Source organism: Glandiceps talaboti, chromosome 9, assembly GCF_964340395.1.
Source record: "Glandiceps talaboti chromosome 9, keGlaTala1.1, whole genome shotgun sequence".
Lineage (NCBI taxonomy): Eukaryota > Metazoa > Hemichordata > Enteropneusta > Spengelidae > Glandiceps > Glandiceps talaboti.
Window position 1 is genome coordinate 788,503 of NC_135557.1, and position 20,216 is coordinate 808,718.

Here is a 20,216-nt window from a genome sequence, read left to right on the forward strand (position 1 = left end):
AATAGTTAGATCAATGTGTACCAGAAATGTTATGTAGTATTTAAGCTAGAAATAAGATCACATAACATCTTATTACTCCTCCCCCCCCCCCCCAATTAAGACAAATTACTCACAGAAAGCAACAAAAAAAGAGAAGAAGCTCCAAAACATAAAAAAGAGAATAAAATTACAGTAAGGAGTTGATAATGCACAAACAACTACAAAGAAATAGACAGTTCAATTACACAACACGCGGTTTGAAATAAATATGGGGTTTGGAAAAGTGAATTAGAAGTAGAGCAAAAACTAAGAGAGATGAAGAGCCTAAGTGAACAAGCGAAAGCACTTAAAGATAGGACCACCACATTTTTTGCAGGACTACTACGTTATCAATTTTTCTAGTCCTGTGGGATAGTGACTTTTTTACTCTAGTGTCGAACCCTGAATTGGCTGAGAATGACTCTCTTTCGGGTACTTGGGATTGTCGCCATACGGAAACTAAGATGGCGATTAATACATTTCTTCCCTATATATATCTACTACAACTAGTACAAGTTGAATGTTGTTGACTTGGTAAATTTGTTAGAAAATTCAAATTCAAATTGCCTCAAAATTATTTTAGATCCCTAGTTTATTTCATTCATCATTAAAATTTTCCAGGGTTACAGCTGTAAGACACTGGAATTATTTATAGCCAACCTCAAAATCCTCTTTTTTTTTTCTTTTTCTTGTGTGCATTTCCCAGTCATTTTTTCAGAGATTTTGTGCAATTTTTCATAACAGTAGATTTTTGTTATAAAATGGTGACTATGGTATAAAAGTACAATACATTACCAACTTCTGTGTAAAATGTGTTTTATAGTGAGACATCATATGAAACCACTAACCACTTTATTGCATCGCTAAAACAAAACTTCATAGTAAAGAGCTGAAGAACTGAACCACTTCTACATGTCACCAAAATAAAAAATAAAATTAAAAAAAAAACAGCGGAGCTATTCTGACCGATAGGTCGCTTGTTTTATAAAATGGTGACTATGGTATAAAAATACAATACATTACCATCTTCTGTGTAAAATGTGTTTATAGTGAGACATCATATGAAACCACTAACCACTTTATTGCATCGCTAAAACAAAACTGCATAGTGAAGAGCTGAAGAACTGAACCATTTCTACATGTCACCAAAATCAAAAATTAAATTAAAAAAAAATCAGCGGAGCTATTCTGACCGATAGGTCGCTTGTTATTTTCATCATCTTCTCTGAAAGTAACAGCCAGAATACTTCGATATTTGGTGTGCATGTTCCCTGGGGGGAGGCTATTCAGATTTGTTCATGCCAAGTTGATCTGTGCCATTTTCAATTTTTTACGATTCTTTTTTTCAAAAATGATATTTTCATCATCTCCTCAAATACTACTTGTCAGATTGCTTTGATATCTGGTGTGTTGATGCACAGAGGGTAGCTTACTCAGATTTGTTAATTTCAAGTCAGCACATCTTCTTTTCTATTTTTGATGATTTCTTTTTTGTAATTTAACAAAAAAATTAATATGTTATTGAGCATTGTGACAGACGCCATATTGGAAATTAGACTTTAAGTAAACTGCCACTTTTCAAAAGACACTAGTAACGTCAAACAAGCAATGTAACATGTGCTATAGTCATAATTCTACGCATTGTGTGCCCAAATGACAAGTGTTTGTTCAAAACAGGGTTGTAAACTTCAAATCCAAATTCTGCACCCCTTCTACATAATCAGCCAGTCCGCAATACCCTCATTTGCGTACAATCTATCCTCCATCCAGATTGCGACCGTTACACTGTGAATGTAAAAATAATTAAAATAATTACAACTTTAATTTGGCTTCAGACTGCGGATTTGTTTTGCATATCTTTCCCCGTTTTACATGTAAATCCGAAAAAGGTTCTCTCTGGTCATGTCAGTGATCATATGAGGTGAGGCATGTTGAGGTATTTTGTTGAGAATTATAAATATTGCGAAATGTCAAGTACAGGGTTTAAATACAATGAAATGATGAAAAATTTGGCCGAGTCTGCTGACAGGCGCCGTCACAAGACACTCCGCAAATTAAAATATCAGACGATGTTATGTCTACTACAAGTTGAATGTTGTTGACAATTATGGACAGTGTTTTTGGTAAATTTGTTAGAAAATTGAAATTCGAATTGCCTCAAAATTATTTTACATCCCTAGTTTATTTCATTGCATCAATAAAACAAGAAAATTTCATTTCCAGGCTGAAGTCAAAGCATTTTGTAATACAACAAATCACATTTTCAAACGTAAAATGCAGATTTCTGATGCGATCATTTTCATTTGAACAATTTCCCAACTACACACCCAAGGTAACGGAGCCACCAAATATCATGGCAATTGGTCCAGTGTTTTTTTGACTTTCAGTTGTTTATACACACCCACACAAACACACAGAGAGAGATCCCTATAGCACTACTGAACCTCAGTTGAGTTGTGCTAAAAACCATAACAAAATGTTCAAAGCCATTACGCAGACATGCCTGAACAGATCTCATTCAAAGTTGGTATAAGGACAATGTCAAATGTAATAGAACATAGTCCTTATACCAACTTTGAATGAGATCTGCTCAGGCAAGTCTGCGTAATGGCTTTGAACATGAACAATTTGTAAAAAAAAAAATGGCCGTCTGGTAGCCATATTGAATTGTATAAAAAAAACAAGCGACTTACCTCCGCTGTTCTTTTTATTTTCAATTTTGGTAACATGTAGAAGTGGTTCAGTTGTTCAGCTTTTCACTATGCAGTTTTGTTTTAGCGATGTAATAAAGTGGTTAGTGGTTTCATATGATGTCTCACTATAAAACGCATTTTACACAGAAAGTTGGTAAAATATTGTACTTTTAAGTTTTATACCATAGTCACCATTTTATAAAAAAAATCTACTGTTATGAAAATTACACAAAATCTCTGATAATGACTGGGAAATGCACACATACATACACACACACACAACAGCCAAACGGTGAGGTATTTTACAAAGATAACCACTGGGATTAAAAGACAATTGAATAAGCATTCAAAAAATGTATGGAAATTTGCCTAGCAACAAGACCACGCCCATAGCAACAGCCAAACGGTGAGGTATTTTACAAAGATAACCACTGGGATTAAAAGACAATTGAATAAGCATTCAAAAAATGTATGGAAATTTGCCTAGCAACAAGACCACGCCCATAGCAACAGCCAAGTCATCACATGACAAAGATAACAGGAATTGAAAAAAAAATGAATAACTATGCAAATATGCCTAGCAACAAGACCACACCCATAGCAACACCCCAAATGAACATATATATTGCAAATATAACAAGAGATTAATAGATAATTGAATGAACATTCCAAAAATGTATGTAAATTGCCTAGCAACAAGGCCACGCCCATAGCAACAGCCAATCGGTGGTGTATTTCACAAAGTTAACAGGGATTAATAGACAATTGAACAAACATTCAAAAAATGTATGTAAATTTGCCTAGCAACAAGACCATGCCCATAGCAACAGTCAAATAAGCACGTATATTGCGAAGATAACAGGAATTGAAAGACAAATGAATAAACAATAATAAATGTATGCAAATGTGCCTAGCAACAAGACCACACCCATAGCAACAGCCAAATGATTACATATATTGCAAAGATACTATCAGGAATTCATACACAAGTGAACAAAAACATTCAAAAATGTATGCAAATATATCTAGCAACATGACCATGCCCATAGCAACAGCCAAATGATTGTGTATATCGCAAAGATAGCAACATGGTTGGATAGGCAACTGGATAGTTATTCAGCAAATGAACACCTATTGTTAGGATGGACTAGCATATGGATAAACATTTTTTAAAAACTGTACAGTTGTGCTACAATGCCATTGGTGGTATTTTTTAAAGTATTCTTTTTAGATAATTTTGAGAAACTTTCGATAGTTCTTTGAAATCGGTTTCTAGCTTCAGTTACAGATGGATTAATATAATCCATTAAAGCATGGATTTCATCAAAATAACTTTATTATTAGTTAAATGACATTGTCTTTCATCTAGGGGAATTCCTTGGTATGGTAGTCTTTCATCTAGGGGAATTCCTTAGTATGGTAGTCTTTCATCTAGGGGAATTCCTTGGTATGGTAGTCTTTCATCTAGGGGAATTCCTTGGTATGGTAGTCTTTCTTCTAGGGGAATTCCTTGGTATCGTAGTCTTTCATCTAGGGGAATTCCTTGGTATTGTAGTCTTTCATCTAGGGGAATTCCTTGGTATGGTAGTCTTTCATCTAGGGGAATTCCTTAGTATGGTAGTCTTTCATCTAGGGCAATTCCTTGGTATGGTAGTCTTTCTTCTAGGGGAATTCCTTGGTATGGTAGTCTTTCATCTAGGGGAATTCCTTGGTATCGTAGTCTTTCTTCTAGGGGAATTCCTTGGTATGGTAGTCTTTCTTCTAGGGGAATTCCTTGGTATCGTAGTCTTTCTTCTAGGGGAATTCCTTGGTATGGTAGTCTTTCTTCTAGGGGAATTCCTTGGTATCGTAGTCTTTCATCTAGGGGAATTCCTTGGTATCGTAGTCTTTCATCTAGGGGAATTCCTTAGTATCATAGTCTTTCTTCTAGGGGAATTCCTTGGTATCGTAGTCTTTCATCTAGGGGAATTCCTTAGTATGGTAGTCTTTCATCTAGGGGAATTCCTTGGTATTGTAGTCTTTCATCTAGGGGAATTCCTTGGTATGGTAGTCTTTCTTCTAGGGGAATTCCTTAGTATGGTAGTCTTTCATCTAGGGGAATTCCTTGGTATGGTAGTCTTTCATCTAGGGGAATTCCTTAGTATCGTAGTCTTTCATCTAGGGGAATTCCTTGGTATGGTAGTTTTTCTTCTAGGGGAATTCCTTAGTATGGTAGTCTTTCATCTAGGGGAATTCCTTGGTATTGTAGTCTTTCATCTAGGGGAATTCCTTGGTATGGTAGTCTTTCATCTAGGGGAATTCCTTGGTATCGTAGTCTTTCATCTTGGTATCGTAGACTTTATCACCATTTGCAATACCAAAGCGCACTTGTCCTGAAAATATTACTAATGTAGCTTTTAGTTTAATAAGTTATTGGCATATTTTCTGTAGGCCACAAAAAAGAAAAAAATTAGTTTCTAGTCAGGAAATGTTGTCTAAAGTGGTGCGACTTTATCACCATTTGCAATACCAAAGCGCACTTGTCCTGAAAATATTATTGATGTAGCTTTTAGTTTTAATACGGTATTACTCTTCCGGAAGGCATTCAGTTTAAATCTGGTGATTTGTATAGTTCAAAGTTAAAAGCTCCCCAAACTTCTGAATCATACATAAAAATGGACAAGACTCTGCTTCTGTATAGCACATTTCAATATGTCATGAATTATAGAGTCAGGACCTGGTCATTTACCTGTTTTAATTTTCCGGAGGGCATTATGAATTTTCTCAGTACTAAAGTCCCTGTCAAGTTCAGGGTTATTAATGGAATTCGTATTATATCGAAATCAATAGTTGAGCTGTGGTTTGGAGTGACTGTGTCAATATAGTATTTTGAAAAATGATCTGTCTAATCCCCATGTGAGATTTGACTGTTAGACTCACTAAAATCATATAATTGTTTCATAGCATGCCAAAAGCCTGTTGGTTACACTTTAAATTTGCATATCTAGGAAATTGTTCAACAGGTTGCGTTTGAACAGATTTTTTAAAAGATTTTATTTGTTTTTTGTACCGTTTTTGAAAATGAGCTCTCTGAATTCTTAATGATTTGTCAAATGGTAAATTATTAACTCTCTTTGAGATGTCTTTTAAATTTTTATGGGCACATGCCAAACCATCATCAAAGCAACTATTTTGATCAGCTAGAACCCACAGAACCATATCTCTAAATCTCATAATATATTGTATCTTCTGTACTACAGTATGATCAACTTCAGTCCATACAACTTCAGAAAGCCAGAAGACACTTTGTATACAACATGAGGACAAGATATTTTAGATACTGGCAGCAATTTGTCATAGAGGAAAGACTAGCTATGATGAGTAAAGAAGAGATGGCATTGGATCACAGCCAATAGTAAGTATATTATCACAGATATCATTCACTGACCTTTCACATTGTAATCATTTGTGATGTTCATTTCACATGACTAGTTGCCATGGATGCAGTTTTGACATAAAATGACTAGTTGCCCCAGTTAGTCTTGACAGAGAGTCCTGTGTGTCCATCCATGTGTCCATCCATCTGTGATCTGTGTGTGTACAGCTGTATCTCAATCATGCATCGGCCAATTTCAGCCAGATCTTCCACATACATGCATGTCAATTTGTTTTGTGATGTGATGAAAGATATTCACATTTTGCCCATTCCAACTGCAAGCTTAATAGATAAAGACTTTTTTGGTGTGTCTCTACATCCAATTTATCAATAAGAAGCTTTCTAAAAATACCTTGACCTTTCACCTGACACATTCAAGGTCAAATAGGCATAAAGTGCCATAAAACTTGACATTTTACCCACTAACTAGGGAAGTGTAACAGATAGTGATCTCGTTTGAGGATGTACACCCATGTTATCCATAGTGAGCTTTCTACAAATGAGACAAATGTACCAAGCATCACATTGACACCTCTTGAGATGTGTGTGGGCTGATTCAATGAAACCTAGCATAAATGTCAGACACAGTAGTCCACTTATACACTGTAATTCAATCAATCAATCAATTTATATAGCGCCTGAATCCATTACTCAGAATGTTCAAAGGCACTTTACAAGACACTAAAAAGAGTTCTTATCAAAATGCTCTCATAAAAAGATGAGTCTTAATGTCCTTCCTGAACTTGTCCAGAGTTGGAAATTGATGCAGAGCAACCGGAAGACTGTTCCATAATTACGGGGCAGCACTTGAAAAAGCATTTTCACCATAGGAACTAAGTTTGCAGTGAGGGATGTGTAATAGACCTCTGTTGTTAGAGCGAAGTATACGTGGAGCATGCTTATAACTGATCAGGTCCGATATGTAACTACATGTAGATGCAACATTGTTGAGAGCTTTTTAGATGAAGTGTACATTGTATTCTGTAATAGACTGGTAGCCAGTGTAGTTCCTTGAGAGTTGGAGAGATATGGTTTGATTTCTTGCGGCGTTTTGAGCATGTTGTAGATGAGTAATGTGTGTAGATGCTAAGCCATATAAGAGTCCATTACAGTAATCCAGTTTGCATGAGACAAGAGCATGGACTAGTCTTTCACATGCTTCACTTGTCAGATAGCGACGAATGCGACCATTTGTGATATGACAAAGGCAATAATGGCTGAATCTAGTTTTAGCAGATTTTGGGGTAGTTTTGTCAAAATTGATATTTTTGACTTCACTTAAAGTGTTGGTCAGATTGCATTGATAGTTCATGTGAATGTGCCTGAGGTGGAGTCTATCCAGATTTTGGGGGATATTTTTTGTCAAAACTTACATTTTTACCTCCCATAAGGGTACAGGAGGGATTTCTGTCTGTGTGTGTGTGTGTGTCTGTCTGTCTGTCTGTCTTTCTGTCTGTCCATGTGTGTGTGTGTGTCTGTCTGTCTGTCTGTCTGTCTGTGTCATCATTTTCTTAAAAATGGCTGGCACAATTATACTGAAATTTGGTACAAATAATGTTTGAGGTAATGGCTAGACCTGATTAGTTTTTGAGCGAGATCTGTTCATAGTAATTAGGGAAATAATTTTATGCATATCAATGAAATCAACTATTTAAGCAATATCTATTTTCTCCATAACGGCTTGCTCAATTCAAATGAAATTTTGAAGACGTATTCCGTAGGGTAATGGCAAGACTTGATTAGGTTTTGGTAAAAATCTCGTGAATATTAATGAGCAATTTACATAATTAATGATTTTTGGTAATTAGGCTATATCTCAAGAATGCACACTTCAAATTCATTATAACTTGGTACACCCATTTGCGCACCTGTCCTGAAAATATTACTAATGTAGCTCTTAGTTTTAAGGCATATTTTCGGTACATTGTACACACGATCGTCATGGACATTAAAGGATCTGTGTCATCGTTTTCTCCATAAAGGCTTACTCAATTCAAACGAAATTTTGAAGACATATTCCGTAAGGTAATGGCAAGACTTAATTAAGTTTTGGTAAAAATCCTGTGAATATTGATGAGCAATTTACGTAATTAATGATTTTCGGTAATTAGGCTATATCTCAAGAATTATAACTTGGTACACACATTTGTGATACCAAAGTGCACCTGTCCTGAAAATATTACTAATGTAGCTTTTAGTTTTAATAAGTTATAAAAGAAAAAAATAGTTTCTCATCAGGAAATGTCGTCTAAAGTGGCTCGACTTTATCACCATTTTCTAAAACACGACTGGCTCAATTCAAACGAAATTTATTGCATGTGTTCTGTAGGGTAGTGACAAGAACTGATTAGGTTTCGGTAAACATCCCAAGAATATTAACGAGAAATTTACATAATTAATGGTTTTTGCTAATTAGGCTATATCTCAAGAATGCACACTTCAAATTCAATATAATTTGATACATGCATTTGCGATACCAAAGCGCACTTGTCCAGAAAATATTATTGATGTAGCCTTTAGTTTTTAATAAATTATTGGCATATTTTTGTAGCCACTAAAAAGCAAAAAAATAGTTTCTCATCAGGAAATGTTGTCTAAAGTGGTACGATGATGCGCTTATATTTTTTTTACATTCTCAACAAATGTCACAGTACATGTTGTGGTTGGCGAGGAGATCACTAACAGCAATGAGCAAATAGCAATCAATGAGAAAAAATAACTTATTGCATATGTTCTGTTGTATTCCAACAATTGTCTGTAGGTACGACAATCTCAAAACTTTGCCCTTACGGAAGACAATCAGTTTACATTTGATAAAGATAAGATAAAGTAAACATTTGTATAGCGCCAAAATCCAAAAATAAAACTTGTTCAGAGGCGCTTCACAAAATATATTTTAAAAAAAGAAACTTTCCATAAAATACACAAAGTCTAAATTATGCAATGGAAAAGAAAACGTTCCACAAATGTTCCTGATGTCTAAAAATATCAAAAATAAGTTTAAGTTCAGATAATACGCTTAGAAATACGCTTCTCTAAAAAGGTAAGTCTTGATACTCCCTTTAAAAGATGACACTGTTTGACATTGTTTGATTTCCTGTGGTAATTTATTCCATAGTTCTGGTGCAGCAGTAACAAATACACGTTTTCCATAAGTGTGTTGAGCTGGGTTAATTGTGAGAAGAAATTTGTCCTTTGACCGAAGTTCGCATACTGGCTCATACCGATTGAGTAGATTTGATAGATATGGCGGTGCTAAGCCATGCAATGCCTTGAACGTAATCAGAAGAAGCTTGAACTTAATTCGTTGCTGTATTGGAAGCCAGTGAAGTTTGAACAGTACGGGTGTTATGTGGTTTGTCTTCTTGGTCCTGGTGATGTCCGCGCACATGTATTTTGAACACACTGTAATTTCCGCAGATACTTGAGTGGTGTACCATGTAAGAGGGCATTGCAATAGTCAAGTCTGGATGTTACAAATGCATGAATTAACATCTTTACTGCATCTTCAGAGAGATATGGTGTTATTTTACTGATGTTTCTTATATGATAATATGCAGCCTTGCAGACTTGGTTGACTTGATTTTCCATGGACATTTGGCTGTCAAGAGTTGTTCCAAGGTTTCTAACTGCAGTGGATGACTGTATCTGGATTCCTCCAATTTTCATGGTTGGTTTATCAAGTTTACTGATGTTTTTACTTGAACCAAAGAAAAGTAACTCTGTTTTATCCAGATTTAGTTTCAGCAGGTTTTCATTCATCCATCTTTGGATACATAGTACACAGTGTTCCATACGCAATATGTTATTGTCCATGTCTTTTAACTTGAATCACAGATAGAGTGTGTGAGAGTCATCTGCATAGAAATGAAAATCTATGTTGTTCTCTCTTAGTAAGTCACCAAGTGGAGATGTGTAAATTGTAAACAGAATTGGGCCAAGTACTGATCCCTGGGGAACACCATACTGGAGAGTGTGACATTTTGATGATGTATCATTTATTTGTACTGTTTGTTGACGATTTCTGAGGTATGACTCGATCCATGATAGTGCAGTTCCTGTAATACCCATACGATTTTGTAGCCGAGAGATAAGGATAGAATGGTCCACAGTATCAAAAGCTGCAGAGAGATCAAACAGTACCATCATCACGATTTTACCATTGTCAAGTGCTGAAAGAATGTCATTTTGTACCTGGAGAAGTGCTGTTTCTGTACTGTGGTGTGTCTTGTAAGCGGATTGCATGGGTTCATCTAACTTGTTAGAGTGTAAATGATCATTGATCCTCATCACAACGACTTTCTCAATTGTTTTCGACAGGAATGAGAGGTTGGATACTGGTCTGTAGTTCTTCATTATTTCTGGATCAAGATTTTGTTTCTTTAGTAGTGGCTTGACTATGGCAGTTTTTAACTTGTCAGGTACACATCCAGTAGAAAGTGATAAGTTGACAATGTTGACAAGGGATGGTAGTAGATCATCAAGAACTTGTTTGAGAATTGACGTTGGTATTGGATCGAGTGGTGATCTTGTGATTATTTTGCTCAGTTCATCTTCATTAGTGATGGCTAGCTTTGTAGATGCATTGTTTGTACTTTGGTTGGTTGTGCAATTACCACATGCTTGATTTTGTAGATTTACTCGTATTGTCTTAATTTTATCCACAAAGAAATTTGAGAAATGTTCAGCAATTTCTTCAGTTGATGTATGTGAAGGTAGTTGCATTTCCTTTGATTTATGGAGCAGCTTATTAACTACATTAAACAGGGCTTTCTGGTTGTTTCCATTTTCCTGAATGATATGGCAATAGTAGTTGATTTTAGCTCTGTGAATTAACTGGTTGACTGTAAGACACTGTGATTTATATATCTGGCGATGAATCGTTGGTTTTGTCCTCCAGTTCCGCTCTGCCAGTCGCCTCTTACGTTTTGCATCTCTTATTTCATCATTATACCATTTTATGTTTGGTATCAAGGATATTACATAGCGATTCATCATACTGGTCAATAAGTGACGTAAGGACGGAAGAAGGTCGAGTGAACAATGGTGAATTTTGTATATCTGTACAAACATCTTCAATATTGATGTCTGTTATTTTTCTTGATGATAATATCTTTTTCGTAGGCTTTGGTTTGGTGACAGGTATTTTAAATGAGACGGCATGTGTCCTCGTTGGTGAGTTGCTTGTTGTACATGTTGAGTAAGATTCACAGAATCCAGCATGTTTTTGAACTGACATGTATCCCTGTTGTTTTCATCATCTAGGTGTAGGTTGAAATCGCCTGTTATCAAAAGTTTACCAGGTGATACACATTTGGTTGACAGAAAATCAGTGAATTCTTCAAGAAATGAGGAGGTTGTTGATTTATTCTTAGTTGATGGTGGGGGACATGAAATACAACAATTAGCCGGCATTGATCAGAGGGATATTTCAGTAGAGATTCCATATATTCAAAAGACTTGAAACTCTGTTGTTGTTGAACTTTGGTGACCTTGAGATTGTCTCTGTACAGCATTGCAACACCACCACCTGTACGTTTCAATCTTGGAGTGTGGAGTAGTTTATAGCCATTTGGAGTGACCTCACCCATGGCAAAATGGTCAGTTTCATTTCCAGTTAGCCAAGTTACAGTGAGTAGTACCAGATCAAACTTGTTTTCAGTTACAAAGTCAGTAATCTGTAGTGTTTTATTCATGATTGACCTGCAGTTGAGAAGACAGCTTTTCAAACAATTTATTTTGTGTGTAGTAGGCTTGACAGTAAATGAAGAGGCAATCTTCACAAGATTTCTATATCGTGCTCCTTGATTGGTTGATGTATGTACTTGTGGCAGATGTCGGGTTGTTATTCTGACTGGGATGGCACGTTTGTGATATTGTCCAGCAGCACATCCTCTCTTGGTATTTAAGGTCTTGCATATATTAAGAGAGTTGAGTTTCTTCCAGGTGTTGGCCTCCACTCTAGACAATAGTGAATTGTTGATTACATTGTTTCTAATGCTGGTCAACATGAATCTGTTGTAAGACAGTAAAGGCATACCTTGCATCCTAAATGAGGGTGATGTACCAGGAGATTCCAAGAAATGGTCAGAAAATCCAAAAATGCTCTCAAATCTTCCAAAGCAATGAATAAAACTTCTTCAAGAAACCACTTTTCCAAAGACAGTATATTCATAGGCAGTGTGGTTGATCAAAATATGTTCCAAAGTAAGTTTTAGCAGAAAAATCGGCAAAAACTGTAGAGCAAAATTTGAGTGCAGCATCAAGGCGCATCTCATTATAATATCTGGTTGGTAATTAGGCTATATCTTAAGACTGCGTACTTCAATTTCAATACAATTCAGTACATACATTAAACATAACAGAGTGCATATCTCCTATAAAAGTTGTTGATTTCACTTGTAGATTTATTGAATAATTTGCATGATTAATTATTTTCAGTAATTAGGATATATCTTAAGAATGCATACTTGAATTTCAATATCATTTAGTACATATGTTAACCACAACAAAGCAGATATGTCCTTTACAATTTGTTGATATAGCTTATTGTTTTAATAAAAGATTTGCATAATCAATGATCTTTAATAGGTAAGTAGGCTGTACCTTAAAAATGCAAGCTTCAATTTCATATAATAGGGTACATATATCAACCATAACAATGCGCAACTGTTTGTTGCTACGACTGTACGATAATGCTCCTATACGACTGTACGATAATGTTCCTGTACGACTGTACGATAATGCTCCTGTATGCCTGTATGATAATGCTCCTGTACGACTGAACGATAATGTTCCTGTATGCCTGTATGATAATGCTCCTGTACGCCTGTACAATAATGTTCCTGGACACCTGTACGATAATGCTCCTATACGCCTGTACAATGTTGCTCCTATACGCCTGTATGATAATGCTCCTATACGCCTGTATGATAATGCTCCTATACGCCTGTATGATAATGCTCCTGTACGCCTGTACAATAATGCTCCTATACGCCTGTATGATAATGCTCCTATACGCCTGTACGATAATGCTCCTGTACGCCTGTACAATAATGTTCCTGGACACCTGTACAATAATGCTCCTATACGCCTGTACAATAATGCTCCTATACGCCTGTACGATAATGCTCCTATACACCTGTACAATAATGCTCCTGTATGCCTATATGATAATGCTCCTGTACACCTGTACAATAATGCTCCTATACACCTGTACAATAATGCTCCTGTACGACTATACAATAATGCTCCTGTACACCTGTACAATAATGCTCCTATACGCCTGTATGATAATGCTCCTATACACCTGTACAATAATGCTCCTATACGCCTGTACAATAATGCTCCTGTACGCCTGAATGATAATGCTCCTGTACGCCTGAATGATAATGCTGCTGTACGCCTGTATGATAATGCTCCTGTACGCCTGTACAATAATGCTCCTGTACGCCTTTATGATAATGCTCCTGTACGCCTGTATGATAATGCTCCTGTACGCCTGTATGATAATGCTCCTATACGCCTGTATGATAATGCTCCTATACGCCTGTATGATACTGCTCCTATACGCCTGTACAATGATGCTCCTCTATGCCTGTATGATAATGCTCCTGTACACCTGTACGATAATGCTCCTGTATGCCTATATGATAATGCTCCTGTACGCCTGTACAATAATGCTCCTGTACACCTGTATGATAATGCTCCTGTACGCCTGTACAATAATGCTCCTGTACGCCTGAATGATAATGCTCCTGTACGGCTGTACGATAATGCTCCTGTACGCCTGTACAATAATGCTCCTGTACGGCTGTACGATAATGCTCCTGCACGCCTGTACAATAATGCTCCTGTACGCCTGTATGATAATGCTCCTGTACGCCTGTACGATAATGTTCCTGTACGCCTGTATGATAATGCTCCTGTACGCCTGTACAATAATGCTCCTGTACGCCTGTACAATAATGCTCCAGTACGCCTGTACAATAATGCTCCTGTACGCCTGTATGATAATGCTCCAGTACGCCTGTACAATAATGCTCCTGTACGCCTGTACAATAATGCTCCTGTACACCTGTATGATAATGCTCCAGTACGCCTGTACAATAATGCTCCTGTACGCCTGTACGATAATGTTCCTGTACGCCTGTATGATAATGCTCCTGTACGCCTGTACAATGATGCTCCTGTACGCCTTTATGATAATGCTCCTGTACGCCTGTATGATAATGCTCCTGTACGACTGTACGATAATGCTCCAGTACGCCTGTACAATAATGCTCCTGTACGCCTATATGATAATGCTCCTGTACGCCTGTACAATGTTGCTCCTATACGCCTGTACGATAATGCTCCTATACGCCTGTATGATAATGCTCCTATACGCCTGTATGATAATGCTCCTATACGCCTGTACAATAATGCTCCTATACGCCTGTACAATAATGCTCCTGTATGCCTGTATGATAATGCTCCTATACGCCTGTATGATAATGCTCCTGTTCACCTGTATGATAATGCTCCTGTATGCCTATATGATAATGCTCCTGTACGCCTGTACGTGTTCTAACGTGTATCTAAACCTCTCTATTAACTGAGAAAGAGAGTCACTTGACCACTATTACACTTGACCACTATTACAAGGCATAGTTGAAATTATCAAGTAATATAACATTTGAGGTTCACCTGAATTGTTCTTCTCCTGTACCATTTATGTAACAAAAAGCAGTGGAGATATTTGGATAGATATTTTGCTTGTTAATGAGTCACACAAATAAGTATTTGAGGGTTAGAGGGTGGGGGACTGAATCTTCTATGAAGACTTGCTGTGTTGTGTGTTAAGATAGGGGTATTTCAGTGAATCACTGACTAGATAGGAGTCCAGTACCATAGCCTGCGGGGGAGCTGTGCCCCCCCCCCCCCCCCAAGAGATTTTGGAAAAGAGAAAGGAAAAAAAGCTACTTTTTGAATACAAAGCGATATTATTAAAATCGTTATTTATGTGACGATTCCAAGCATGCATGATTTAAATTGATGGTTCACTAGAGTCAAAAGTGACTGTACCCTGATTCCTCACTAATATGTATCTTATATCACTATTGTACGCTGGCTTAACTTTGACTATAAATGTGTCCAGTTAAAAATTGTAACTTTTTGCATTGTAGCAAATTAATAATTCTTTGTGCTGGAAGGTACAAAAGAGGTCTCCTTCATTTGAAGATAGCAAGTTGCAATAATGTCAGAGAGTGAAACTCAAAAAAAAAGACAGAAAAAGTTGTTCAACGTGAGGTCGCCTGCTGCATGCAGTGACTCCGAAGATACACTCGATCTCATTTACATCTTGTTCCTTATATTAAAACATTTACTGATAAAATGGCAGATGTCTTTTTGGAATATTTGGTGGCCCTGAAAAACTATTAAAGTGTACATGCAAAGGTTGATAATTTTTTTCGTAATTATGTTTATTTTGCCATAAAAGTAAAGGAAATCGGGTTTGTAATAGTACAATATAATTCTAACACGAGAAATTGCACGAAAAATGAGACACTCTTGGCTCAGCCACAGAGCACCTTCAGGTAAGTACCTTCATTTGCATATGGATAGGACAGCTTTTGGAACTTTATGACGTCACTGCAGGAACACAAACGCTTTCGTCAGTGTATCTTTACATGCAAAGCCATTATGGTCGAACCAGAAGGTCAACTTCACAACCCGTTTTCGCCAGAACCTAACGTTGAATATTGGTCAGATTCCTCAAGCGTAGAGCAATACACTCCAGCATTAACATCTGATGGTGTGATTTAGCCAATTCATTCGAACCAACCGCTAGCAGTAATGCTAGCTCCTCTGGTAGTGAATGAGTGAGGAAGGTGTGGTCAACCACAGAGACTGAATGACACTGCTTTATAAGTTTTTTTTCCGATGTAAATTTCACAGACAAATGTAGTCATGGCTAGTACACATTATATGTAATAGTATACCTGTGTTTAAATATCCACCATGCAACTTTAGTGCTTGTTTTCTGACTATGCCTTGCTGTCTTGTACCACAACATGGACCATCCAGCGTATTGTTTACGTCCTAGTGAAACCGTGTTGTTTACATAAAGTGAAGGCTGTTATCAGCGTCCTTTGTTGACATAACTATTCAATGGGTGGAAAACAGCTCCCACAGAGAATCTAATCGAAACGAAAATTATCTAATATTTCCCTACCCATCGAACATACAGAGATAGGAAGAGAATAGCTTCAAGAGTTCCCCATAATATTCTCTCAAGTTGTTCAGATGTAGCATGTGTCATAACAGTACATTTGATCTATGACCATTCAAAATCTTCGCGAAAGTAGGATAACCATCCCTCTTGAAAGCTACATTGTATGTGCACACGCACTTTATTTAATTTTTTACTGCATTCGTTACCATCCACACAGTGACATGAAAGCTTCTTTCAAAGCACGGCCCGTGTTCACTGAAGCTGGCCGTGCTGTTGTGTATCACGTATTGTCTCAGACCATTTTTGTTTGAGTTTTTGATGGATAGACATGTCTTATGTTGTGGAAGTTATTTGACCTGGGAGCGTGAAGTGCTGACTGTACTTTGCTGTGTCCATCCACTTTGGACATGTGATTGGCATGACACAGTAATTATTCAGGTAGACAAAACAATGGAAACAAAAATAGCAACATTATAATGAGCGTTGCATCTTTTTACTTTGATATGGTTGCGACGGTATGTACATGTGATGTATCACAATGAAAACGATCGACTCCCAGCAACATGGATATCAAAACATACAATCGGACTACGCATTGTTTCCAAAAAAATGCTATCGTACTGAAAATATTGTATGAAGCTAACTTGCTTTCTTGAAAACATCATTTCAAATTATTTCATTTGTTTTCCTTTTTTTCGCTTTGATCATGGCTACACCAGTGGCGTGGAGAGCCCCGGCCCCGGTAACATTTACCAACTTTCACTGTATGGCGTCACTGTCCAGTTTTTACGCGTGGTTTCAACTGCCTTCACCCATTATTACCTACTCAGTTATATCGCTCGGAAATGTGTGTAGGGTGATCATTTCACTGCAGGTGCTGCCAACAAAACACCAAGGAACCATTGCTGTCAGAAGACTAAACTGGTACACCACAATATGTACAGTTACAGATAATACTATGTGGCAAGCGTAATAAGTAATTCATAAGTAAACATTACACAAAGGCTTAGAAGGCTTTTGTAACACGTGGGACCTCGACACCTTTCGTGAGCTGGTTGAGGTGCCGAAGTTAGTCGAAGCACAGGGGATTAAGGGGGCAAGTATTTTTGCGACTTTCTTGCCAATGCGCATAATATTTAGAGGTATGAATGCAATTTCATTTATTTTTATGGCAAAATAAACATAATTACGAAAAAAATTACCAACCTTTGCATGTACACTTTAAACTAGGTAGTACTATGCAGTTTAAGATCCACTCTTTGAAGATCCACTTTCAATAATTGTGTTAACGTTTTCTTTCAAATTGGTTTAAATGTTGTTTGATATAATTATCTCATTGCACTGAGACTAGCGTTATTCCGCAATTCATTTTGAAGCGACAATTTGCTATGGAAAAAATGGCCCTAAATTTGTAAAGAGAGCCGTACCTTTGACATCAAAATCCAAACTTTAATTTCCATTATAATGATAAGGAGAATCCATTGAGTTCACCTTGGGTTCCCACATAAAGGAGGGCCATAAAAGTTTTGGGAGTTGGGGAAAGAAAATGGTTATTTTGTTGTGTTACTCATTTGAGAAAGCACCATCCAAATTTTTTTTTATTAAATTTTTTTTTTTTACTTTGAATGTAACATCTTTTCGGCAACTACTGTGCAAGATACGACATTAGGCTAGAAAAAATGAAAAAGCTGTTCAACCTACCCATATACTTTTTCTGGTGATGGGGAATATATCCTGATGTGGTCCTCGCATTTATTTCAAAATTAAGGATATTTCTCTATATACAATATACATTCGGGTCTATTCCAAATTATATGATATCTTATACAGTGGTTTACTTGGCTCTGATGATGCATACAAGCATGAATTGAGATTAAATTAAGCTGTTGCATATCCAATGTTCACTAAAAAGAATTCAGCAAAAGTTTATGACCATGGCTGAGCAGTCATTGGGCCATCAAAAACTGAAAATCTTGAAATGTTTTGCTCTTTATTCGTGATTTTTTGGAACCAAATTAAACTTCAAGAGAAGTCATTTTAAATTACCAAGTGCATATATGCAAAATATCTTTCAGCTTTGCCACCACAAAATACACTTCACAATAATATGTAATGCATAGCGTAATTGTTTCAATTCTGGTATTTTATTACCATATTCAAGCATCTATAGTTTGAAATGTTATGCCTCTAAATGGCCTCCTATACTCTTATTTTCATCTATGGAAATGTCTTCTTTCAATCAGTAGCAATCAAGGTGATAATTGTCTTTCTCCCGAAACAAGATGGAAGGTGTGTGGCTAAGTACCTCCCTGTATAGGTTAGAATTAATTAGAGACATCTCCGTATGCATGTGAAATCCACATCGAGTCTTTTAGTGAACTATTGATTTGATGGGGGTATTTCAGTCAACTATTGACTAGATGGTGGTATTTCAGTGAACTATCGACTAGATGGGGTATTTCAGTCAACTATTGACTAGATGGGGGTATTTCAGTCAACTATTGACTAGATGGAGGTATTTCAGTGAACTATTGACTAGATGGGGGTATTTCAGTCAACTATCGACTAGATGGGGGTATTTCAGTCAACTATTGACTAGATGGGGGTATTTCAGTCAACTATTGACTAGATGGTGGTATTTCAGTGAACTATCGACTAGATGGGGTATTTCAGTCAACTATTGACTAGATGGGGGTATTTCAGTCAACTATTGACTAGATGGAGGTATTTCAGTGAACTATTGACTAGATGGGGGTATTTCAGTCAACTATCGACTAGATGGGGGTATTTCAGTCAACTATTGACTAGATGGGGGTATTTCAGTGAACTATTGACTAGATGGGGGTATTTCAGTGAACTATTGACTAGATAGGGGTATATCAGTGAACTATTGACTAGATGGGGTATTTCAGTGAACTATTGACTAGATGGGGATATTTCAGTGAACTATTGACTAGATGGGGGTATTTCAGTGAACTATTGACTAGATGGGGTTATTTCAGTCAACTATTGACTAGATGGGGATATTTCAGTGAACTATTGACTAGATGGGGGTATTTCAGTGAACTATTGACTAGATAGGGGTATATCAGTGAACTATTGACTAGATGGGGGTATTTCAGTCAACTATTGACTAGATGGGGGTATTTCAGTCAACTATTGACTAGATGGGGGTATTTCAGTGAACTATTGACTAGATGGGGGTATTTCAGTCAACTATTGACTAGATGGGGGTATTTCAGTCAACTATTGACTAGATGGGGGTATTTCAGTCAACTATTGACTAGATGGGGATATTTCAGTGAACTATTGACTAGATGGGGGTATTTCAGTGAACTATTGACTAGATAGGGGTATATCAGTGAACTATTGACTAGATGGGGGTATTTCAGTCAACTATTGACTAGATGGGGGTATTTCAGTCAACTATTGATTAGATGGGGGTATTTCAGTGAACTATTGACTAGATGGGGGTATTTCAGTCAACTATTGACTAGATGGGGGTATTTCAGTCAACTATTGACTAGATGGGGGTATTTCAGTCAACTATTGACTAGATGGTGGTATTTCAGTCAACTATTGACTAGATGGGGGTATTTCAGTCAACTATCGACTAGATGGGGGTATTTCAGTCAACTATTGACTAGATGGGGGTTTTTCAGTCAACTATTGACTAGATGGGGTATTTCAGTGAACTATTGACTAGATGGGGTATATCAGTCAACTATTGACTAGATGGGGGTATTTCAGTCAACTATTGACTAGATGGGGTATTTCAGTCAACTATCGACTAGATGGGGGTATTTCAGTGAACTATTGACTAGATGGGGTATTTCAGTCAACTATTGACTAGATGGGGGTATTTCAGTCAACT

The 20,216-nt window shown here is 36.9% G+C and overlaps 1 protein-coding gene across 1 annotated transcript in view; it reads left to right on the forward strand.

Annotated features, from left to right (window-relative positions):
* Window positions 1-20,216, forward strand: part of LOC144440420 (coiled-coil domain-containing protein 191-like) — a 125,151-nt gene that overhangs the window by 86,240 nt on the left and 18,695 nt on the right. Inside the window, exon 7 of the mRNA XM_078129792.1 lies at window positions 5,951-6,105. Within this exon, the coding sequence (XP_077985918.1) occupies window positions 5,951-6,105 (155 nt within the window). The remainder of the gene's footprint in view (window positions 1-5,950; window positions 6,106-20,216) is intronic.